Source organism: Apodemus sylvaticus, chromosome 8 (genome assembly GCF_947179515.1).
Source record: "Apodemus sylvaticus chromosome 8, mApoSyl1.1, whole genome shotgun sequence".
Classification (NCBI taxonomy): Eukaryota; Metazoa; Chordata; class Mammalia; order Rodentia; family Muridae; genus Apodemus; species Apodemus sylvaticus.
In genome coordinates, this window is record NC_067479.1 from 47731445 (window position 1) to 47755954 (window position 24510).

General features: G+C 42.5%; 2 protein-coding genes across 8 annotated transcripts in view; both read right to left on the reverse strand.

The window, feature by feature from the left end:
• Nucleotides 1-3892, reverse strand: part of Sugt1 (SGT1 homolog, MIS12 kinetochore complex assembly cochaperone) — a 35634-nt gene extending 31742 nt beyond the window's left edge. Inside the window, exons 1-2 of the mRNA XM_052190874.1 lie at nt 3667-3892; nt 3522-3579 (exon numbers count right to left, since the gene is read on the reverse strand). Coding sequence (XP_052046834.1) covers nt 3522-3579; nt 3667-3704 — 96 coding nt within the window. The 5' untranslated portion in view covers nt 3705-3892. The remainder of the gene's footprint in view (nt 1-3521; nt 3580-3666) is intronic.
• Nucleotides 3893-8804: 4912 nt separating this feature from the next.
• Elf1 (E74 like ETS transcription factor 1) overlaps nt 8805-24510 on the reverse strand; it is a 97397-nt gene continuing 81691 nt past the window's right edge. For 6 of the 7 annotated variants that reach the window (XM_052190864.1, XM_052190863.1, XM_052190868.1 and 3 more), the window contains 5 exons: nt 23891-24055; nt 22002-22085; nt 20504-20696; nt 16849-17298; nt 8805-11031 (listed from right to left, as the gene is read on the reverse strand). In XM_052190864.1, coding sequence (XP_052046824.1) covers nt 10434-11031; nt 16849-17298; nt 20504-20696; nt 22002-22085; nt 23891-24055 — 1490 coding nt within the window. In that variant the 3' untranslated portion in view covers nt 8805-10433. The remainder of the gene's footprint in view (nt 11032-16848; nt 17299-20503; nt 20697-22001; nt 22086-23890; nt 24056-24510) is intronic. The other variant, XR_007979223.1, reaches the window with a different exon arrangement.

The following is a 24510-nucleotide window of genomic DNA, read 5'->3' on the forward strand; positions in this document are numbered from 1 at the left end:
GTTATAATAAAGCCGCAAACAAATCATTTAAGCTAATGATCATTATCTTAACTGGCATGCTTAGGCCCCACTGCTTTAGAACAGTTGTTGCCCACAGAAAAGCATAGTTGTCAATGGAAGCACCTCAAGAGGCAGCAAAAGGCTATGGATTAGTGCAGACCTAAGGCAAACATACTGTAAACAAGTCTAAAAACACACATGCAGAAAATGAGTTCTGTGGCTCCCGTGGTAGAACACCTGAACAGCATCAATTCCACCGCCACAAAGAAAAAGAAACGGGAAAGCAAAACCCACAGTGAGAAGCATGCTACTAACCAGAACAATAAGGGGGAGGGGGGAATGTTAAGACATTAAGACTTTAGGCATGTTGGGACTGTAGCTCATTTAGTAGAATGCTTGCCTAGCACACATGAAGCCCTGGGTTTGATCCCTGACACAGGCCTGTAATCCCAGAATGCATGAGGGTCGGAAGTTCAAAGTCTTCCTCAGTTACATGAGTTGAGGGTAGCTTGGGATGTATAAAAAGGTGCCTCAATAAACAAACACGACTTTGGAGCTGGAGCTGTAGGAGGAGACAGCAGTAGACCATGATGCACTTAGCATGCTTGAGGGCCTGGGTTCAAACCCCAGCAAAGGTTAAAAAAAAATGTTTTTTAGTTAATACTCTTAGTAAATTTTCAAATATTTAAAATTGTAAGCCCTTTAAAAATGCTAATTAAGGTTAAAAGAACCTCTGTGTGTGTGCATGTGTGTATCAATCTGGTTCCTCTTCTTTTCCCTACAGTCACCTAGCTAGAGTCTAAGCACAGAAACATCAATCCATTTAATTAAGCACTGCTGGAGAGAGAAAAAATGTCAGCACTGATTACCACTACATGTTTATCAATCTCAAGCTGTGCTCTCAACCCAGTGGCTTCCAAGTCAGCTACTAGTCAGTGTATCAGATAGCCCGGGTTCTCTCCCTGCCAGACGGCCTTAATCCCGTGAAACCAGAAACCCGTTGCTTCCAAGCTTCTTGGTTTTGAGCAAGTTAATCTTTTTACTCTACTTCAACTCCATACTGAGTAAAAATGTGGCTAATGCCAATGACAAATGTTACAAGAATCAAGCAGGAGAGCTTGCCCATCCTAAGCAGTAAGGAATCAAGATGCACAAAACCCTTGCTGTCTCCGGGCTATTCTCAGGCCTAATTTAGACAGAAAAAAACTAGTTCCCCTGATCAGGGATCATTTCACGTGAAATCTAAAGAACTAGGCATCCCCAAGTAAAATGAGATATAGGTCAAGTGTATTTGTGGCAAAAGAAGCAGAAGCACTGGAACCAGGGTAGCTCTACAGAAAGAAAAGATGGTCCTTCCACTGCACCAGGCACCCTGCTGGCCATGGTAAGTTGTTTGGACCTTCAGTATGAGGAAAGGTCACAGAAAGTTCTAGTAGGGAAGTGACATGATCCAACTGCCAATCATTCTGGCGACTGTATCATTAATATGGTAAAAACAAAGTAGGACCAGAAACAGTGTCAATCCCCCAAGAAATTCCTTTCCCCGAGTCTGGCATTTAGACAAAAGCCAGCATTATTTCAGGGGCCTGAAGAGAATTCCTACTTGCAAGAGCTTTCTTTCTCCTTATCTCTGGCAAATCGGACATAGGGTCCTTGTGTTAACATATTTCAGTGGTGGGGCTGGAGAGATGGCTCAGTGGGTAAGAGCACTGACTGCTCTTCCATAGGTCATGAGTTCAAATCCCATCACCCACATGGTGGCTCACAACCATCCATAAAGAGATCTGATGCCCTCTTCTGGTGTCTGAAGACAGCTATAGTGTACTTACATATAATAAATAAATCTTTAAAAAAAAACATATTTCAGTGGTGCCTATCATCATGCCAAGGTCAACGCTAGCCTCCACACTTTGTCATTCCCCAGTCGAAAGCCCCCTACCCCAGCTCACAGGTTCCCTTCCTCCCAGGTACATCTTCCCTTATAACCCGGGAGATCTCCCCCCACCCCCCTCTTTCTCACACACACACACTCCCCTTGCTTCTCTCTGTTCTCCTCAGAGACAGCCTTAGCAGTTTGAAATAAACTTTTCACCCCTGTACCCATGCTCCATTGGTGCCCGTTTTCATTCAAATAGAAGAAACTAATAAAGTCCAGAATGTGTGATAGCCAGAGGTTGTAGAGTACTACATGTAATACATTGGAAGAGGCATCTGCCAATGATCCTAGGGCTTTGGGGGCAGCCTAGATCTGCAACCAGCATTCAATAGCTTTCAACAATTATTCATTTCCTCCTTCCTCAGTCCTCCCCCTACTATCCACTTTGCTTTTATTTCCTTTGGCAGAAAATATAAAAAATATGTTTGCCTCTGTAGCCCTAATCTCAAGGTCACTAATGCCTTGGGTTTTGTTTTGTTTCTTTTTGAGACAGTATTTCTCTGTGTAATCCTGGCCATCCTGGAACTCTCATGGTAGACCAGGTGGGCCTCAAACTCAAGATATCCACCTGCCTCTGCCTCCCAAGTGCTAGGATCAAAGATGTGCCCCACCACCTGCAGGATCAATAATACCTTGCTATCAAATCTGATGACAACCCTCCTGAACCTAAGAATACAAAACCGAGCTTGTAACATTCAAGCAACAATGTAGCTATACTAGTCTCTAGAAAAGTGGTTTCCTCTAAGGCTCAGAGAACATAAAAATGTTTCCTTTGTCCAGCATGATTCTTTGAGCGCTGAAGTGTCAGGCGGACAGAGTTTCACACATCCAAGGCTAGCCTCGACTCATTAAATTGCTCAGGATAACCTTGAATTTCTGACCCTAGTGCATTCATCACCTGAGTACCAGGACTACAGGCCTGTGCTACTATGCTAGGTATGTGCTGATAACTCTCTGGAGTCCAGTTGGCACTCCTAAGAAACATCCATATAAAGCTAGTTTGTTCTAGACTTCACCGGAAATGGCCCAAAAGCAATTCATATAATATTAAAAATGTAGGCAGGGTTTATTTGCTGATACATCCCAAGCACTTGCAGGATCCAAAGTTTGAGGCCAGCCTAGATAAAAAACACGTTTTTATAAACAATTGTATAAAAAGCTCAGTCATCTGTAAAGTTGCAGGCACAGAAGGGAAAATGTTCTTTAGTAAAGTTAAGTAAGGACACTTAACAGTACCTGACATATAAGGGCAAACATAACTGTTAAAGTAAAAAAAAAAAAAAAAAAAAAAAACATCAAGCCCTATTTTCGCATTTTCCTTGATCATAAATGCCATTTTAAAAGCAATCACAGATAGTAACTATGTGCCCAAGAAATAAATGGGAGGAAGGTGCCCTCACCTGGAGCTTGTGGAGAGAAAGGGCAAGATCTATGGGACAAAGAGATGGATTTCAGGATCTTAATTTTGGTACTGTGACAGATTGAAAATTGTAGCTCTGGTCCCACAAGGTAAAGCTGGGAAGAGGCGGGGTCTGTAGGTAACCAACAGTCCCAGTACGAAAGAAGCAGAACCGAGCTCACTCACCTCTAACGCCGTCTGGGGGTCCCCGTCGATCAGAGCGTCTGAGAAGCTCTGGAAAAACCTGCCAAGAAAACAACGACTTCAGCAGGGCGCTCTCACCAAGAAAAGAACAGAAAGACAAATAGCAAAGGTTAAGGAAACCACGCACCGCTGGGACGATGCAGGTCCTGCTGCAGCTGCCGCCATCCCGAGTAGTCACGAAAGCTTCTGCCTGAGCGTTTTCTACCTTGGTTACCAGCTCCGCCGCCGCCCAGGAGGGGAAAACTTCTAAAGAAACCCCAACAGAGCTTCCGTCCGCCGTGGCCAATCAGCAGCCGCGCAGCATGCGGCCGCGGAAAGGAAGGCGAAGGGTGGGCAGGTAGGCGCGGGGCCGTCTGGGAAAGAGGAGGAAACGCTCTCCGGCCCCGCCTCTACCCGTGACGCGCGCAAGGTCCCGCCCCGAGGGCGTGGCCACGAGTCCGGCGCCCCGCCGGACGCCCGTGGGGGACCCCGCATGGCTTGTAGGCTTTCTGATATTGTGTCAAAGCCCGCTGTAAGGTACTGGGGTCCGTCGCGGGGGGTTCTCGCATCGTTAATGCGTGTCACGTTAAGCTCCGTTTTCTCCGGTTTTCATCATGGCTACCGCCGGCAGCCCTGTTGTGCGTGACGTCATTAGTGGCTGCCAGGTCTCTTCCGGCAGCAGAGCTGGGGATGGCGCTTCAGGTCGCATGACTATCCGTGGAGAACCCGGACGGGCTGGCTCGCCGGAAGTCACGTTACCGGCATAGAGGAAGGTTTTCCTGAGGCCCTGCCAGGTCCCTGCGCTCCACACCCCAAGCTTCCTTCCTATGCCGCTTTCCAAACCGAGAAAAGCCTGTTTCGCAGGCACCGTGTGAATTAATGGTCTTAGTGCTGCCTTGTGTTCTAAGTAACCAGGAGGCCCCCCATCCCCCGCCGTCCTTAGAGCCAGCATCACACTGGGAACTTTCCTGCTTATTCTTTGAGACTGAGTGGTAAGGGGCAACAGGAAGGAGTGGCAGTTTTAGGTTCAGCGGAGCAAGTAACAAATTAAAAAATCCGCTGCATTAAGACTGCACACCAAACTTGATTTAAAACCTGTTTGATACGCTCAGAAAGTAGTTTTACCAAATCTTATCAGATGAAGTGGTCGACGGCTTCCTCAAACATGATATATGTAAGACCTCCATCTGGAAACATGACGGTCCACGAAGAAAAAGAAATTACAGTTCAGGCATCTGCGTACATATCCCCACTGTTAAACTCGCCCACTTTCCTGAGTTCTAAGACCTAACTTTTGTCTTCCCCACTTTTCTAGCACGTTTTCCATACTGGCCAAACTCCCGATTGTGCTTGCTAGCTATCGTGGGTATTCTGTTTTTTTGTTGTTGTTGTTAAAACCCCTACCTAACACTTAGCCCCTTGCAGGTGCAAAAAATAAATGTGGGAGGGCGTTTGAAAAAAACAGAGAAACTTGAGCCCATATTCAAGATGGAGAAACAGAAGTTACAAAGATTTAAATATGTGTGAGGTCATCAAAGAGATGGAAGTGTGGAATAAAGTGTAACAAATTTGGGACCTGTAGGTATATCCCTTGAAGGGGGAAAAGAAGGGCTGATAGAAGATAACAGATCAAAGAAAGGAATTCGAATCCTCTTGTAAGAATGGAGAAGTAGGTGGGAGAGACACTTGAGGCAAAACAGGGCCAGCTGAGAAGACCAATTAGCTGAACTAAACTGAAGCTAAGCAGATTTGTAAGGGAAGGTAGAGAGATTCAATTTGGATCTTTGCATTTAAGGTTGTTTTACGTTTCTGTGTACCCCGCAGATACCAAACTGTAAAAGAACAGATGCATTAAGATGAGGATTGTCTTCTGCATAAATGTCTGTAAAGCAAATGTTAGTTTTGTTCAGTTTGCAGTTCTTTGCATGGCTGGATGTGAATTCCTTCTTGGATGCATTTATTGCAGACACCTTGTGCCAGCTGGCATCTCTTAATATCATCTGAAACAAGTTTTCAGGAAGATCAATTTATAATCATTTCTTTTGTGCCATGTGACAGACTGCCTACTCAAAGGCTCTTGAAACATTTCTTTCAGATCTCTCACTTTCCATGTTTATTATCTACTTTGACAACTTTTTGGAAAGTATAACAAGGGATAAAAGTTCATTATTATTTTTGGGGGGGGGATTTTTTTTTTTTTTGAGACAGGGTTTCTCTGTGTAGTCCTGGCTGTCCTGGAACTCACTCTGTAGACCAGGCTGGCCTTGAACTCAGAAATCCGCCTGCCTCTGCCTCCCAGAGTGCTAGGATTACAGGCGTGCGCCACCACCGCCCGGCTCCATTATTATTATTATTATTATTATTATTATTATTATTGATTTTTTTGAGACACGGTTTCTCTGTGTAGCCCTGGCTGTCCTGGAACTCACTTTGTAGACCAGGCTGGCCTGGAACTCAGAAATCCGTCTGCCTCTGCTTCCCAAGTGCTGGGATTAAAGGCATGCGCCACCACCGCCTGGCTAAAGTTCATTATTTTATCCTCCACTGGATACCAACTAACCCAACTCCACTTAATGAAAAAAAAAATCTTCATTTTCCCTTAACCTTGATGGCAACTTCAATTCAAGGTATCTTCTTGGAAACAGAATTGCCAGGCTTACCAGCACATTCTTTCTCCCCCCCCCCCCCCCCCCCCGTTCTTTTTTTCGAGAAAGGGTTAGCCCTGGCTGTCCTGGAACTTACTTTTTTACACCAGGCTGGACTCGAACTCAGAAATCCGCCTGCTTCTGCCTCCCAAGTGATGGGATTAAAGGCGTGCGCCAGCACCACCCAGCCCATTTCAAATTTTCTAGACTCTAAAGTTTCTGTGCCTAATAAATAACCCAGTCTTAAGTAGTTTTGTTATAGTGGCACAAATGAATCTTTCTGTTCAGTGAAAAACTCTACTGACCTAAGTTAAAAGATTTGGTTTAGGGTCTGGTGAGGTGGCTCAGCAGATAACTGTACGTGTTAAACACAAGCCTGGAGAAAAGAGTTTGCTCCCAGGGCCTAGGTAAAGGGGGAAGGAGAGAACTAACTCCACAAGGATGTTCTCTGGCCCTCTCTCCCTCTGCATATGTGTGTGTGTGTCTCACACACACAATAACAAGATTTAGTTCTGCCGGGCTTCATGACACCACACTTTTAATCTCTAATTGTAAGTCTGGAGATTGCCAAGAGTGCAGGGTCAGCTTGGGTTATATAAGGATTCAAAGTCAGTCAGAGCTATACATTGAGACTCCCTCCTGAAGAAAAAAAAAGTTTTCTGCAAGTTGTTTATAGTATACTAATATTATATACCTATAAAATTTCATTAGTAGCCTGGAGAGATGGCTCAGAGGATAACAGCACTGGCTGCTCTCCCAGGGAATCAGAGGTTCAATTCCCCTGCACCCACATGGCAGCTCATGCACATCTGTGAGTCTAGTCTTAGGGTATCCAACACCTCCAGACTTCAATAGGCACTTCACAAATGTGGCTCACTAGGGTTTCTACTGCTGTGACAAAACACCAAGACCAGAAAGTAAGTTGAGGAGGAAAGGATTTTTATTACTTCTACATTGCTGTTCCTCACTGAAGGAAGTCATGACAGGAACTCAAACAGGACAGGAACCTGGAGGCAGGAGCTGATGCAGAAGCCACAGATAGGTGCTGCTTACTGGCTTGCTCCCATGATTTGCTCAGCCTGCCTTCTTAAGAACCCAGGACCACCTGCCCAGGAATGGCCCTACCCACGATAGGGCCCCATTGGTCATGAATTGAGAAAATGCACTACCACTGGATTTCATGAAGGCATTTCCTTAACTGAGGCTCCTTTCTCTGTGATGACTCTAGCTATGTCAGGTTGAGACAAAACCAGCCAGAACATACATACATAAGTACATACACACACACATGCAGACAAACAGATGGTGGTTTGAATGAGAATGGCCTCATAGTCTCATTGATTTGAATGCTTGGTCACCAAGGAGTGGCACTATTTAAAAAACAAAACAAAAAATTATAATTGGAAGGTGAGGCCTTGTTGGAGAAAGTGTGTCTGTAGGGATGGTTTTGAGATTTTAAGGGCCAAAGCCAGGGCCAGTGTCCCTGCTGCCTTCCAATCTGCATGTAGAACTCTCAGCTACCATGTTTGCCTGTATGTTCCCATGCTCTCTACCATGAGGATAATAGACTAACCCTCTGACAGTGTAAGTGACCTCCAACTAAATGTTTTATTTTTTAAGCATTCCCATGATCATGGTGTCTCTTCACAGCAATAGAAACTAAAGACACACATCCAATAATGCTTTAAAGGTATGCGTCAGTTCTGAAACATGCCTTAAGTCTTAACGCTTGAGAGGCAAAAGCAAGTGGATCCTCTGAATTCCAAGCCACCCAGAGGTACACAGTGAGTGAGACCTTGTCTCAATGCACACTCACTTGTGCACATGCACACGTGCATACACACACACACACACACACACACACACACACACACAAAATGGGAATGAATATGGGAAGAATTACTAAGATTGCCACTAAGAGAGTAGGGGCAGACCATGTTACAGGGACTTTTGTTTTCCTGAATTTTTCTTTTTCCAAGTTTAGCAATAAGAAAGCCTGTTTTAGGGCTAGGGAGATGGCTCAGTGAAAATAATCCCTTACTATGTAAGTCCCATGACCTGAACCCAGATCCCTAGGACCCAGGAAGTGCTGGAAGCAGCACAGGAGTTGTAGGACCCACCTGAGACCCAGGGATGGTGAGGACCCACAACCAGGGCTGTGCTTTCATCCCTACTAGCATACTCAGACATTTAAAAAGCTGATTTACAGCCACAGCCTCTACACAGAGTTTTCTCTTTGGCTTTCTATGACAGAGTCTCATTTACACAGAAACGCATTTCAGTGTGTGTGTGCTCTTTAAGCAATATTTACCGGGCTGTGTGATGCTTAGAAGAGAATGACTATGCTAGCCTGAAAATCTGGACTTAACCCTGGAAACCCATGGTGGAAGAAAAGAACCAACTCCCAAATGTATTGTGCCCCATCAGGTGTGCACATGGGTGTGCACACAGTGTAAGGACCTTGCCAGGTATGGTTGGGACAGTATAAGGACCTTGCCAGGTATGGTTGGTGGACTGTGCCTATACTCAAGAGTCTGAGGCATGACAATCACTAGTTCCAGGACAGCAATGTGTGTCTGGGGAAGCCTGTGTCAAAAAACAAAAGAATTACAGATAAGAAACATTTGCTTGAAAACAGAAATATTGAGAACTTTTACATGATTTAATAACAACAATTAAAGATACAAAAATGTTTAGAGGATTCCAAAATTTAAAATTTTTGTTTAAATACAAATTCATTTTATCATATGAAAACATATAATATTAGCCCTCTAAACACAACAATTTTTCTTCTACAAAACTTTCTATACTAGAGAATTTGCAGAAAACAATTTCTTGTGACATTAAATGTACATTATTTACATTGAAAAAGTAATCTAAAAACTCTACTTCAGAAACTTGGATATATGATATCTTTGTATGCACTTCCCTTCCCCTTCACCCACAGTAAAAAATGATGCAAATAAAAAACAATTATGCTTTTATAATAATACCTGACTCAGCTATACTAGCTCAGGACTCCAGTTGCTTCTTTGGCCCTCAGAGACCTGACTCTTTAGAATAGCAGTCTGTCATTTAGCACTCAGCTGACTAATAAACCACAATATTAGTAATTGTGGTCTAAGGATTAATGAGCAAAGAACTTAGGAAGAATTTATGGCAGACCTTACTGATAGTAATTTTGTGACGAAAACATTTTTAAGCAGTATTTTACCTATATTTACATAAGCAAATAATCTGGTAATATTCCAATTTTTAAATTACAGATAATAGAATCATAAAATATATAATAAAAAGGAAACTTATGGATCATTTTTGCCTAGTCCAATGCATCCCTTCATTTTACCAGAATGGCACAGACTAGCAGGTGAAATGGCCTGCCCAGGGTCACACACCTAGCAGGTAGAGTGGCCTGCTCAGGGTCACACACCTAGCAGGTAGAGTGGCCTGCCCAGGGTCACACACCTAGCAGGTAGAGTAGCCTGCGGAAGGTCACACACCCACCTAGTGGACGTGTTATAAGTGCTGCCTTTATAACATCACATTTCTTAAAGTCAGGTTCAGACATTATCATAGGCACACTTAAATATTTTTGTTATTTGTTTTGGCTTTTTGAAAGGTTTCATGTAGCCCAGGCTGGCTTCAAACTTACTATGTAGCTAAGGCTGGCCTTGACCTCCTAATTGCCCTTTGTCCACCTCCCAAGTGCTAGGATTACAAGTATATGCCAACACATTGGGCATATACATTTCAATTTATAATGTTATTTTACAAATTCGTAGTATATTAAACAGTCCAGCCAACTAAAGTCAAGCTAAGTGGCATCACAACAATTTTAATAGTATAAAATAAGTCTTGCATCTGAAGAGCCAAGACTTACACTATACCAGTGGAATGAAAATGTTTCCTATATAAATTTCCTGTTGTCTTATATTTAAGTAGTATTTTCAAACAATTCAGGAAGCTAGTACAGTGTCAAGCTAGAAAAGAAACTTTAAAAATACTTATGCTATAGAAACTGAAAAAAATCTCAAGAATTTCTTCATCGTATAAAATTCCTGCTCCTTCACAACTAAGTTCTGAAACATTTAGAGAAGAGACACACTTGGGTTTTCCTCCTTATCTAGCAAAGTCAAAAGTAACTTTTTAACAATTATAAAATTAAGAACTTCTGTGGATTTTATCTTAGAAAAAAATCATGTTATGGTCAGACAACCGAAAAAAATGAGTTCAATTTAAAAAAATAACCACCCATAATTCCTTTGGTGTATTAAAAAGAGTTGTGCTCCAGCAGTTCATTCTGTTTGATGGCGACCTGAGAGGAGAACCCGTTTGAACTGGATACCACCATCACATATGGCTGGGGCTGCTGTTCCGTTTTCTCAGTGTCTTCATTCAAGTGATCTTCAGCCTTTTTCTCCACTTCTTGTTTAAGAGTTTTTGTTTCCTGAGCTTTGATAACAGAAGTGATCACAGTGCCAGGTGGGTGTGCAACCAGCTGTGAACTCCGAGAGAAAGTTACCACAGGGGTAGTGGTGCTGAACGATGGTGAGGACGCCATATTGACGGCTCCATTGCAAATGGCCTGAACGTTGCTTGTGAGGACCTGCTGGACTTGGGTGGGGCTGAGGACAACTGAGGGAGGAGAGCCCGGCTTCTGTGGCTGTAGCATGACGTTTTCCTTCAGTACTGTCATGGGCTGTGACGATGGGATGGCTTGTAAGATAAATTTCTGAGGCCCTGCGCCTGATGATGGGTCTGTGCTGGCTATAACCGTTGTGAGTGGCACTGTCTGGAGTGTTACTGTATGTAACTGTTGGTTGCCAGGAGACACGACTACTGGAACCTGGGTTGAAGCCTGTATCGTCCTGTTGAGATCAACAAATAGACATGAGACAATTAGCAAATGGAACATCTTTTAAAGCTTTAATACTTTACAAGTTACTCTTAAAAGTACATCTTAAAAAAAATAATGTTTTCCCTATTATTATCACAGCATGATTAACATCATGCCAAACCTTGCTGTAAACATTATATAGGCTTGGTGTGGTACCAGCACACACCTGTAATCAGCACACTCAGAAGGCAGAGGCAGTTCAAGGCCAGCCAAGGCGACATGGAAAGCTGTCTCAGATCAATCGGCAAACACTACCATATTACTACAAGACAGTCGGGGTGGACAGTAAGCTAGGCGCTTCTGGGTGAGCCCCACTGACCCAAAGGGTGGATTGAAAAGCAGATCTGTGGACTCACTGCTCACTCCCAATGAAGAGCCAACACCACATAACTGTTCTCAACATTTTTTAACGTAAGAGAAAAATGCTTGATTAACTTTTAAAAAATCCTATTTTGCCGGGTGGTGGTGGCACACGCCTGTAATCCCAGCAGGCAGAGGCAGGCGGATTTCTGAGTTCAGCCCTGCCTGGTCTACAGAGTGAGTTCCAGGACAGCCAGGGCTACACAGAGAAACCCTGTCTCGAAAAAACCAAATCCAAAAACCTAAACAAACAAACAAATAAATAAATAAATAAATAAGATAAATCCTATTTAATTAGGATTATCTATGTTTTAACAGACTTACTAGGATTTCAGTAGCTCATACTGAAATCAACATCAAAGTATCAGATCAACATCAAAGAAGTTATGCCTATAACTCCTACAAGTTCTAAGCCAACAAAATAAAATTAAGGCCACACTTTGGCAAAATAAAATACACAAATATTCTAGCAATTTTAAACACCAAAGTAATTTTTCCAATGCAGGTTCTTTCTGTACTTCTCAGACTAGCTCTGACCCCACCCAGCAACAGACAGAATTATAGCCATGTACTGTCCTACCCAGCAAAACTGCAGTTTAACATAAAAGATGCAAGTAATCTTTGTAAAGTAATTAATGTAAATTTTTGTAAAGTAATTAATGTAAAATCCAGCTTATGGAACTGACTGGAATAATGAGCTAACCTCATTATTAAATAAAACAGATTATAAATGATGTGATGACACAATATAATTTTAGAAGTTCACACTTGTGAAGTTTATAAGGTTGTTTGTTTGAGACAGAAGTCTCAGAGCCTAGGCTAGTCTTTATCACCAGGCCCTGCCTCTGCCTCCCAAGTGCATTACAAGCATCCACTGCTGCACACAGCTTAAAGTTTATAGTTGTGGTTACTGTTATTATAAGTCAGTTGAAAACTCTTATCTTGAGTTCAACTCTTCTCGCTGAATTCAGTGAAGTTATTTTGTGAAAGTTACACTTCAAATGGCTTGGTGCTAAATTAATCTTAACTAGCAAATTACTAAACATAAATTTTATTGTGCTAGTAGTTAAAGATAACCCGTGACATGTAAGAAGGTAAGTAGGCCATATGAAAGGCAGAAGAACAAAGACCAAGTGCAACTTGGAAAGATGTGGGAAGGCACAGGACAGCTCATCCATCTGGGATACTAACTCTCTAGTTCAAATCCCAACCCAAGGCAGCACTGGAAAATCAGTCCATGGGAGTATATTATAGACTTCTTCTTTTTCTTCTTTTTCTTTTTTTCTTAATTTTGGAAACAGGGTCTTGCTGTGTAGCTCTGGCTGGCCTAGAACCTGCTACACTGACCACACTGACTTCAGACTTAGAGTGAACCTCCTGAATGTTGAGATTACAGGCATATGCATGTCCAGCTTCGACAGCTCTCCAGAAAGGTGGAGCTAGAAGAGAGCAAGCAGTAAGTAATACATTTAGTGGTGGTAGGAGTAGGACTCATGACCAAGCTGTGGTACTATTAGGCAAACAGTGAACTGAGAACAACCTCAGGGGTCACTTTTCCAAATATGCTGTGCCTTCCAGTGCTTCCCATCTGAATCAGACTGTCTTAATAGATACTTACAGGATGTGTCTGTGTGTGTGCATACATGCCACAAGGCACACTTGTAGATGTCAGAAGACAATTTGTATCCATCAGTTCTCTCCTTGTACCAAATGGGTCCAAGAAAGACTTAGATCACTGAAGCAAATGCCTTTATCGGCTGAGCCATTCTATTGGCCCCTATATTTTCTTTTTGTTTGTTTGCAGATAAGATCTTACTATAATATAGCTCAAGCTCACATTATGATTCTCCTGCCTCAGTATCCTGAGTGATGAGACTATAGTTGTGTACTACTGAAACAAGCACAAGGATAGCCCAGCAGCCTGGGGACCCTCCTGCATCAAGCTGCATACAGCCTCCATGTCAAAGAATGGAATACATCGTTCCTCCCTTCACAACCATTGTTGACTCCTCTTTTGTGATTAGTTTCCATTCAAGTGTGTTGCAAAATATATCCAGACATGAGTCTGAGTCCCCAATCTGATCTGAACTCATTTTAGTACATTTGCAGTTAAGACAAACTATATCCTCCCAGTCAATTTTAAAGGGAAAAAAATCCCTATTTACCATGTCTATGCATAAGGGACACTTATGTGACTTTAAAAAGTATATTTTTAAAAAATAAAAATAACGTACAAAATAAGCCATGGCGTATACAATCCTTATAAACCAACTCCTTTTACAGGAACGCAAAACAGTACCTACTGTTCTGGGACATCCCAACTCTAGTAGTAGCCCTCTGCAAATGGCAAAACTTCTTGCTACTGTACCGTATTATGTATGTGTGTGTGTGTGTGTGTGCGTGCGCGTGCGTGCGTGTGTGTGTGTGTGTGTGTGTGTGTGTGTTCAATTATTTTGGATAGCACACCAAGAATCTGGACACATCTAATCCAGACAAGAGTATCAGTGACACCAATATACCTAGGCAGATACCACTTTTTAAAGTTACAAGACCTTTCTATACTAAGTGCTTACATAAATCTATAGATAAAATAGCATTTGTCATTTGTCACAAAAGTCTATACATATATGTGATCTCTCTACCTTGTAAATGCTATGATTCTCATTTTACATGGAAATGCTTTGCTGCAAAGGTTGAGGGCCTCCTTCAGGTAAACAGATAAGGTAGCCGTCTGACTTCACACCCCATGTGCCTAAACATTACAACACACACTCTCCATAAGTTCTCAATGACACCAGCTGAAGAGGAATACTATTTTAATTTTAATTTTTAGCTTTCTGAGACAAGCGCACATCGCCCTGTCTCATGAATCCTTCACTGTGCCGCCCCATGCCCTGAGCCCTCACTGTGTGCCGCCCCATGCCCTGAGCCCTCACTGTGTGCCCCATGCCCTGAGCTTTCTTTGCACTGTGGCACAATGTGTTTGAAAACTGCACACCTTTAATCCCAGCACTTGGGAGGCAGAGGCAGGCAGATTTCTGAGTTCGAGGCCAGCCTGGTCTACAGAGTGAGTTCAGCCAGGGCTACACAGAGAAACCCTGTCTCGAAAAACCACCAAAACAAAAAAACAAAACAAAAAACCCCTGCATTTTGCTAACCAGAGCTATCGCTCTAGGTCTTGGGCACTTATTCAATTGGTTTGAAAACAGCCTTTCCGTGGTAAGAATGCTATCACTCAGGAAACATATATATTATTTACAAAATAAATATACTATCTCATGTGAACAAATTCTGGAGCAATTTTCACATAAAAATTTGGAAATTATAATAGTGCAGGCTTGAAATCAACACATGGAAGGCTAAGGCAGGAGGATTGTACACCTTGCCTTAGTTACATATCAAGTCTGTGTCTCAAAACCAAACAAAAACTGAGCATGGTGGCAGACTCCTATAATCTAAATGTACAGGAGGAAGAGGCAGAAAGACCATCCTCTAGTATCAACTCTAAGGCCAGACTGGGATACAATATACCATGTCAAATACTAAAGAATAAGACACCATTAAGTCCCTGCAGCCACAGGAATTTTCAAACACTTCTTTATAATTAAATCATCAATTGTATCCAATTCTGTTACATCATTTTTTTCTTCAAGGTAACTACTTTGTAAAATTCCTAAGTTGCTTGTAACTAAGCAGTCTCACTGTGGATTTATGATTCATCTGAATTTCTGAGACTCATTACATGACACTGAGTTTGTTTTGAAAACTGACTCAGGTGTCAGAAAATGTCCTTCATTACCACAGCCACCTGCGTTGTTCAGTACTCTGTTTGCTGTGCAGACAAGAACTATCCCTAATAGCTGATTAACCAGCACACCAAAGGACTGGCAAGGGCGGAAGCTTTGGGGGGCATTTTCCTCTGACTGCACTACCTTGCTTTTGAGGTAAAGCTACAGCTTTAGGCATTATAGAGGATAATTTTAAAGACCTTTAGACAAGCTATTAGTGCATGTATAAGAAGTAAAGAAGATAGACTTCCACATTTACCAGGCACCATTTTCAGAAAACACTTTAAAGGAGTTGTCTTTGCTATTCCTTGAACTAGCATAAAGTCAAAGTCAAATGAAAACTTTTAAAGACTAAGAACACACATGATAAATTGAGTCAAAGGAAAAACTGAAATGTTAATGATTTATATAAGTTTACATAAACCCTTTCCTCCCCATCTTGCTTTGGGTCATAGTATTTCATCGTAGCAACAGTAACCCAAACTGAAGAGGCAGTGGTTTCTCCAGACCCAATACAGTTCTACATATAATTCATGTTCTGGAAACCCATGGAAGAATACAGGAAGGAACCCTGTGCTGGAGGGTTCAATGTCAACTTAACACAAGCTAGAGTCATGAGACGAGGAAACTTCAGTTGAAAAAATGCTCCTGTGTAATCAAGCTGTAGTAGAGCATATTCTTAATTAGTGATGGGGGCTGGAGGGGGGACGGATCAGCCCATTGTGGGTGGTTCTGCCCCTGGGCTGATGGTCCTGGGTTCTGTAAGAAAACAGGCCAAATAAGTAATGAGGAGCACCCCTCCATGGCCTCTGTATCAGCTCCTGCCTTCAGGTTCTCACCCTGTTTCCTGTCCTGACTTCATTAAGTGATGGATTATGATGTGGAAGTGTAAGCCAAATAAGACCCTTTCCTCTCCAACTTACTTTTGGCAATGGTTTCTTCATAGTAATAGTAACCCAAACTAAGACAAACCCCAAGAACTATAAATACCCACTTAATTTTAGACCAATATCTCTTGCTGCATTCTAGAATCAAATAAGAATAGTACTAAATTTTTCAGAAGACTAAAGATAGGACTTTTCTTGGTCAACTAGATATTTAGCACCTTTTTCAAGTCTGATTTGATTAAACCAGACTAGGAGACTTTCCAACATCTGGCACATTAGCACCTGAAGATGAGAACCTGACTCCTGACCTTCCCACTTAAGATTCAGAAGTATTCTAAACAGGATTTTCCCAAATGATCACATGTATTCTTCGTATTCAGTGCATCCTGAATGTCCCAGTTATGAAAGATGACTCAGTGGTTAGGAGCATGCACTACTCTTGTGGAGGACAGGACTTCAACTCTCAACACTCACCTCGAGCAACTCACCACTGTCTACAGCTCCAGTTCCATGGGATCTAGTGTACCAGACCTTCACAGGTGTCTGAGGTCAAGTACACAAAACCCCGACACAGACACACATACAAATAAATACACATAATTAAAAACAAAAAAGGGACCACTGATAGAATTAGAAATCTCATATAATTTTACTCCTGAAACAGTGTGTCAACCAGAAGCTCTGCCTTCTGAATCCTGACCCACTAACGAGCACTGGCACGCACGGCCATGTGCCTGGTTACTGATTCCTCACCTAATACTTGGAACTGAAGAATTTGCTGCTTCATCCTGCATGGTGCTGGTTATGGCTGCGTCTCCTTCTGGGACAGCTTGTACTGGCTGTACTACATGAACAGTCCGGAAGAGCTGGGTAGGATAGGGAGCCTGTGAGGGCTGCACTGTCCTCAAAACTTCTGAAGGCTGTCCAAATTCCATGGGATCTTTGGCTTTTGCAGCTTTAGAAGTCCCTGGTTTTAGAACTGTAGTGGCCCCCCCTTTTATTCCTGGACTTGAAGATACTCTTGACCGGTTTGCTTGATTCCGACTTGATGTAGTTGTTGACGCTAATGACTGATCCGAAGACTCCATGCTGGAACTTGGATCCTCATCATCTATGTATATAAGATCTTTTGGCATTTCTTTAAACTGATACACCAAGCGCTGGCCTTCCACTTTTGCAAGAATACCTCTTTGGTAATAGTACCTAGTCAAAGCAGACAATTTCATCAATATCTTATTAAATCAAATATAAATTTAAAATGGCATTCATTAAAATTATTTTTTCCTAATCAAAATTTTAAGAATGACGTTTTAAAATTATATATATTTATTTAATTTTTATACACAGATTGAATCCTTATGAGTGACTGAAAAGATGACTTAGCCTGCTTGCCTAAGATCCTGAGCTCAGATCCCCAGCGCCCCTGCAGGGGCTATGCCCAGTTGTATGTCTGTAGTTCCATGCCAAGGAGAGAGACAGGCAGATCTCTTGAGTTCACTGACCAAGCAGCCTAGATGAATCAGTGAGCTCCAGGCTGAGAGACCTGGTACCAAAATACATCATGGATAGCAATCAAGGGAGATCCCCAAACATCGACCTCTGACCTCCACCACATGTATCTATGACATGTCCACACAAACACCACATACAAGTCCTTATTCAAAACCAAATCCAAGATGAATTCTGATGAGGGAACTGTGGAGAATGACAGGAACGTTGCTTCTCTCCCTCTGTTTCCTGCTGCTAATTTTCTGAGATGATAAAATCTATTACAAATCTCAAGACATCCCTCCCTTATTAGCATGAATTCATAAAAGTTAATAAGTTTTCAATTGTGCAAAACTTAGTGATTCAAATGTCAGTGGTTTTAATAAAATCAAGAGACTAAATGATCCTTGAAAACACACACCTATGACTTTTGTGTATGATGTCCTTTCCCTGAGTCTCTCTCCTCAAATGTTGGTCCTTAAATCCACATGAAAATCTTCCCTTAGGGCTGAAGAGGTGACTCAGCACCCACATAATGTCTAGAATTCCAATTTCAAAGGATCCAATGCCTACCAATCTTGGAAAGGAAAGGAAAGGAAAGGAAAGGAAAGGAAAGGAAAGGAAAGGGGAAAGGAAAGGGGAAAGGAAAGGGGAAAGGAAAGGGGAAAGGAAAGGGGAAAGGAAAGGGGAAAGGAAAGGGGAAAGGGGAAAGGAAAGGGGAAAGGGGAAAGGGGAAAGGAAAGGGGAAAGGAAAGGGGAAAGGAAAGGGGAAAGGGGAAAGGAAAGGGGAAAGGGGAAAGGAAAGGGGAAAGGGGAAAGGAAAGGGGAAAGGGGAAAGGGGAAAGGAAAGGGGAAAGGGGAAAGGAAAGGGGAAAGGAAAGGGGAAAGGAAAGGGGAAAGGAAAGGGGAAAGGAAAGGGGAAAGGGGAAAGGAAAGGGGAAAGGGGAAAGGAAAGGGGAAAGGGGAAAGGAAAGGGGAAAGGGGAAAGGAAAGGGGAAAGGGGAAAGGAAAGGGGAAAGGGGAAAGGAAAGGGGAAAGGGGAAAGGAAAGGGGAAAGGGGAAAGGAAAGGGGAAAGGGGAAAGGAAAGGGGAAAGGGGAAAGGAAAGGGGAAAGGAAAGGGGAAAGGAAAGGGGAAAGGGGAAAGGAAAGGGGAAAGGGGAAAGGAAAGGGGAAAGGGGAAAGGAAAGGGGAAAGGAAAGGGGAAAGGAAAGGGGAAAGGGGAAAGGAAAGGGGAAAGGGGAAAGGAAAGGGGAAAGGGGAAAGGAAAGGGGAAAGGAAAGGGGAAAGGAAAGGGGAAAGGGGAAAGGAAAGGGGAAAGGGGAAAGGAAAGGGGAAAGGAAAGGGGAAAGGAAAGGGGAAAGGAAAGGGGAAAGGAAAGGGGAAAGGAAAGGGGAAAGGGGAAAGGAAAGGGGAAAGGGGAAAGGAAAGGGGAAAGGGGAAAGGAAAGGGGAAAGGGGAAAGGGGAAAGGAAAGGGGAAAGGGGAAAGGAAAGGGGAAAGGAAAGGGGAAAGGAAAGGGGAAAGGAAAGGGGAAAGGGGAAAGGAAAGGGGAAAGGGGAAAGGAAAGGGGAAAGGGGAAAGGAAAGGGGAAAGGAAAGGGGAAAGGGGAAAGGAAAGGGGAAAGGGGAAAGGAAAGGGGAAAGGGGAAAGGAAAGGGGAAAGGAAAGGGGAAAGGAAAGGGGAAAGGAAAGGGGAAAGGAAAGGGGAAAGGGGAAAGGAAAGGGGAAAGGGGAAAGGAAAGGGGAAAGGGGAAAGGAAAGGGGAAAGGGGAAAGGAAAGGGGAAAGGAAAGGGGAAAGGAAAGGGGAAAGGAAAGGGGAAAGGAAAGGGGAAAGGAAAGGAAAGGGGAAAGGAAAGGGGAAAGGAAAGGAAAGGAAAGGGGAAAGGAAAGGGGAAAGGAAAGGGGAAAGGAAAGGGGAAAGGGAAAAGGAAAGGAAAGGGGAAAGGGAAAAGGAAAGGGGAAAGGAAAGGGGAAAGGAAAGGAAAGGGGAAAGGAAAGGGGAAAGGAAAGGGGAAAGGAAAAAGAAAAGAGGAGGAGTTCTAACTTAAGGCTGATAAACCATTTCTATTTCAAGTCTTTCACACACAACCTATATCTTAAATAATGATACAGTCACGGAAAAAAGGGGCTTAAATTTCTTTTCTCTAATATTAATATGAAGCATTCATTATTCTACTATAAAAACAGATTTCTGAGATTTCCATTTTAACATTTTATAATTTTCTGATCTCTTTATAAGAAAAACAGATTATATAATTACTTTTTTTTAAAAGATGTATTTATTTATTTATTTAATATGAGCATGATGTAGCTGTCTTCAGTCACACCAGAAGAAGGCATCAGGTGCCATTACAGATGTTTATGGGCCACCATGTGGTTGCTGGGAATTGGAACTTAGGACCTCTGGAAGAGCAGTCAGTGTTCTTAACCTCTGCGCCATCTCTCCAGCCCGAGTGTCTAATTTCTGAAATGCTTTGGAACCAGCGGTGTTCTAACGTTTGGAGGTACTTTTCAATTATTTTTAAACATTTGCATAGACCTTACCAGTTGAACATCCAAACTTGGAAATGCCCTCACAAATCCAAACTACTTAACCCTCTCATTGTTGCTCAAAGTTTCAGAATCTGGATTCCTGACTCTCAGACTAGATTCTGCATCCTTGCTCATTAAGTATCTTCCCCAGTTGGAAGATTTAATGTCACATGCATGATGGTTTCTGTATTTTCTGTGGTCTTTGATAAACACAATTCACAGGCTGGGGATGTAGCTCAGTGGCAGAGTGCTTGTCTATCATACACAAAGCCCTGGATTCGTTCCCCAACAGTACAAAAATCAGGCAGCATAAATACAATCATACTTTTAAGAGCTTCCTGTGCTGCACGCCGGGAAGTGAGTGCACAGCAGAGGGACTGCCACATACCTGAGTGCTCGCCCCATGGTCTCGTAGTTCATGTCAGGTTTGTTTTTGTGCTTCCCCCACAATCTAGACACGGCTTTAGAATCCACCAGCTTAAAAATGCCTTTTTCTCGCTGCGTCCATTTGATGTACTTAGGACAGGTAGCTTTGTCCTGAAGTAGAGCCAGCAAAAACTCCCAAAGGTAAATTGTGTTTCCTGAAACAAAATCAATTGATTTTAAAGAAACACATTTGCCTTTAAAAGAATACAAGCAGACAAACCACAGGACCAAAAAGTCTTAAAAGGCCCATTTTGAGCTACACAGAAATATACCATCATTCAATTAATGATGTTTGTTTTGTTTTGTTTTGTTTTGTTTTGGATTTTGGTTTTGTTTTTTGTTTTTTTTTTTCCGAGACAGGGTTTCTCTGTATAGCCCTGGCTGTCCTGGAACTCACTCTGGAGACCAGGCTGGCCTCAAACTCAGAAATCCGCCAGCCTCTGCCTGCCAGAGTGCTGGGATTACAGGCATGCACCACCACCACCTGGCTCATTCAATTAATTGATACAATCCCTCAGTATTGGTGAATATGGTCATAAGTCTTAGGATCTAGTGGAGACATGGCTAATCCCATAGATGATGTATGAACAGCAATCTTGTCAATTAGATTCATGATGACCTAAGTGGAAACACTAACCTCATTTCTGTCTGGTTTTTAAAAACCATCACATAAACATCAAAAGTGTGTGTGTGTGTGTGTGTGTGTGTGTGTGTGTGTGTCCCTTTCAACAGTTATTCTCTCTCTTTTTTTGAGGGATTTTAAACTTTTATTTTAATATTTTTATTACTTTTATGTTTTTACAGTCCAGCCTTTGACCCCCCCAACCAAGTTCAACTTTTTTTTTCTTTATATCAGAACCAGCAGACCAACCATTATAGCAAGAACTGTAAAACCAGTAGAACTCTAACACACCATAGCAAGGACCTACAAAGTGAAATTCTAGACTAGCAAAACTGCTGCAAAACGCTGCTGAATGCATTAATGAATTATTTTGATAGAAAAATAAAAATCACTGACATGGATATTGTAGGATACTTTGTCACCAGCCACTTTACAGAAACTGATAACAGTGCCTTACAAGCACTGGGACACAGCTGCTCTATTTGGCTATACCAAGAAACAGTGATGAGTGGGTTTAGAGGTGCCCCATCTCTAATCCCAAAACTTAGGAGGTGGAAAAAGATCAGAAGTTCAAGACCACCCTCAGCTACAAGAGAGTTCAAGGCCAAGCTGGACAATAGGTAGCCGATTTGGTGCATGTGTGTGTGACCACACAAACACGCACACAGGCACACACACACAGGCATGTATACACATGCACAGGCATGCACACATGCGCGCGCGCGCGTGCACACACACACACACACACACTTTAAAAGTAATAAGGGGTGGGCTACAGGGAATAAGAGGAGGAGGAGTGGGCAGGAGACCTGTACAATAAGGAAACCTCCGGACTTACCCTTCCCGTCTTTATTTTTCTTTTTCACAGATATATTTGGTGTGGTGGCTGGGGAATCGGGCCGTGGTGGTTTTGTTTTTCTTCCTGAAATCAGAATAGCTCTGAATAAATATTTGCCCTCAAAACTGAAAGAAAATGGACAGCTTCACTATCCTGTTGTTTATTGAGTTTCAAGTTCCAAACTTTTATACTTGGGTCATATAAAGTTGTCTCTTGAAATGCTACCTAAAAGAAAAATAACTTCAGAAAAAATTAAAGATTAAGTAGGTTAGCTCACAAGTGATTATTACTTATATATGAAATTATACTCAGGACTAGAAACACAGAGTCCTTTCAGCAGAGTCCTTGCCTGACATCCCCAAGCCTGGAGTTTGATCCTAGTACATCAGGGATGGGAGTAAGGATGGTAAAAACAAACAGACAGACAGACAGACAGAAATTATCCTTTGGCTCACCTGTAAAAAGAAAATGACATTAAATTCCAAATACTGGATTTTCTCTGAGATCACCACACCAGTGCTTTATCTTAAATTTTAAAATATTCTTGACATAGGCAAAACTTGGGCTTAAAAAATTAGCCACAAAGCTGAGTTTGGTGGTACACACCTATAATCCCTATACTCGAAGGTGGAGGCAAAGGCAGATGGCTTTCTGTGAATTCACAGCCAAAATGATCGGGTATGCCTTTTTGTGAGGGAATGGTTGGAGGTGAGCTTGATTGCTTTTTTGTGACAGAGTACCTTGCTTTTGAAAAACCTCAGGGCAGGAACTGTGGAAGAACAGTTTTCTGGCTCAAACTCATGCTTGCTTAGCTTTCTTACACCTCCCAAGACCGCCTTGCATAGGGATGCTGCTGTCCGTTGATGGCCGCTTCACCTCCAACAGCAACGAGCACTCAAGACCCACTGATATCCCCGAGGACAAATCTGATCTAAAACATTCCTGAACCTAGTCTTGCCATCAGGTGGCTTTAGACTGGATCAAGCTGACAGTTAAAACTAACCAAGACACTCTCAATTTGTGAAAAGTTAAAGATTCTCCTTTTAACATGGTTTAACACTTTTTTCCTCAGTTGCCTTCAGAATTCCATCTCTCTGTACTTTACCCCTACTGAGTCCCTGTAACAGAATTCCTGGTAGACTGGAAGTTTTCAAGCTGTGAGGAGCGGCAATGCTTGCCCGGGTCATTGGATACACAGGGAGCTTAAAGCCAGTCCTGGACACTTTCTCTTCCCAGCACCTCTGTGGGCATCCATAATCACATGCATGTGCACACACAAAGTTAAAAGAATAAAAGTCAAAATCTTGTAGGATAAATAATAATAATAATAAACAAATAATAATGAAAGAAGAGGAAGACCTTAAACTATGCCCTCAAAACATAGCTGACCCCTAACCCTTACACCCAGGGGTTTTGGTTTTATTCGGTTGAGAGGGAAGATAAAGATGCTGAATAAAGAATTTAGATTAAAAACTCAAGGCTTTAATCATTGGAAAATCTGAGCTGGCAAATTGGCTCATTTGCCACCAAGCTAGACAGCCTGAGTGGGAGCCCATGATCACACATGATGAAAAGAGAGAACCAACTCTGTGCCAGGTGTTCTCTGACCTCTGCCCATGCACATGCATGCATGCGGACATGGGAGCATGCACACACATTTGATCACAAACACAATAAAAGACAAAGAGTTGGAACATCTCCTGTCAGATAGATCAACTATTATAAGTGCCTAGGATTTTCTTAGTGACTAATATGAAGAAATGCCCCCGCTTGTTTTGGGTCCTCATGGCTCTTACGTATCTTAGCTGCTGTAGACGCATCTGTAATAAAAAGCTTGTTTGGAGACACATCCACACTGACTGTATGACCTATGCCAGTTAGACACGCACCTTTCTTTCGTTTAGGCTGCTCTGGGGAGGAGGCTCCTGGGGAGTCCGCATTTGTCTCTTGCACTTGCTGGGTTTCCATCACTTCAGGAATCCCATCTAATGTGACGGACACATGGGTGATCGGGGCAACGATGTCATCTTCGGAGGAGCTAAATATATTATTGTCTAATGGAAAGGAAATAAATTATAATCAGCTATGTATTATAAACAAAAATCACATCTTTTTGTATAAACTCTCTGCTTTTTATTTCCTCTGCCCTCAGTGGAGGCTCCTAGAGCAGCCCAGGCCTCGCCTCCTACCAGCAGCCTATGTCCCCCGAGTCCGTCTCCATTCTGAAGCACGATTCCCATTGTGCGGCCTTAGACCTCTCTACAGATGCTTCGTTCTCTAAAACTGAGAATGAAAAAAATCATAGCCAAAAAACATCTCCCTAAAATTTACTGAGGAAAAATAAAACAAATGACTCAAACTCCACAGCCTGCCTCTCAGGTTCCACAAGCTAACCTACCTTCCCATCCCAGCCGCTCGCACCATGAAGCCTGACACTTCAGCCAGACCTACAAAGACCTTTCCTCACGAAACGGTCTTATGAGCTATGCTTGGATCTGCTCCTTGTACG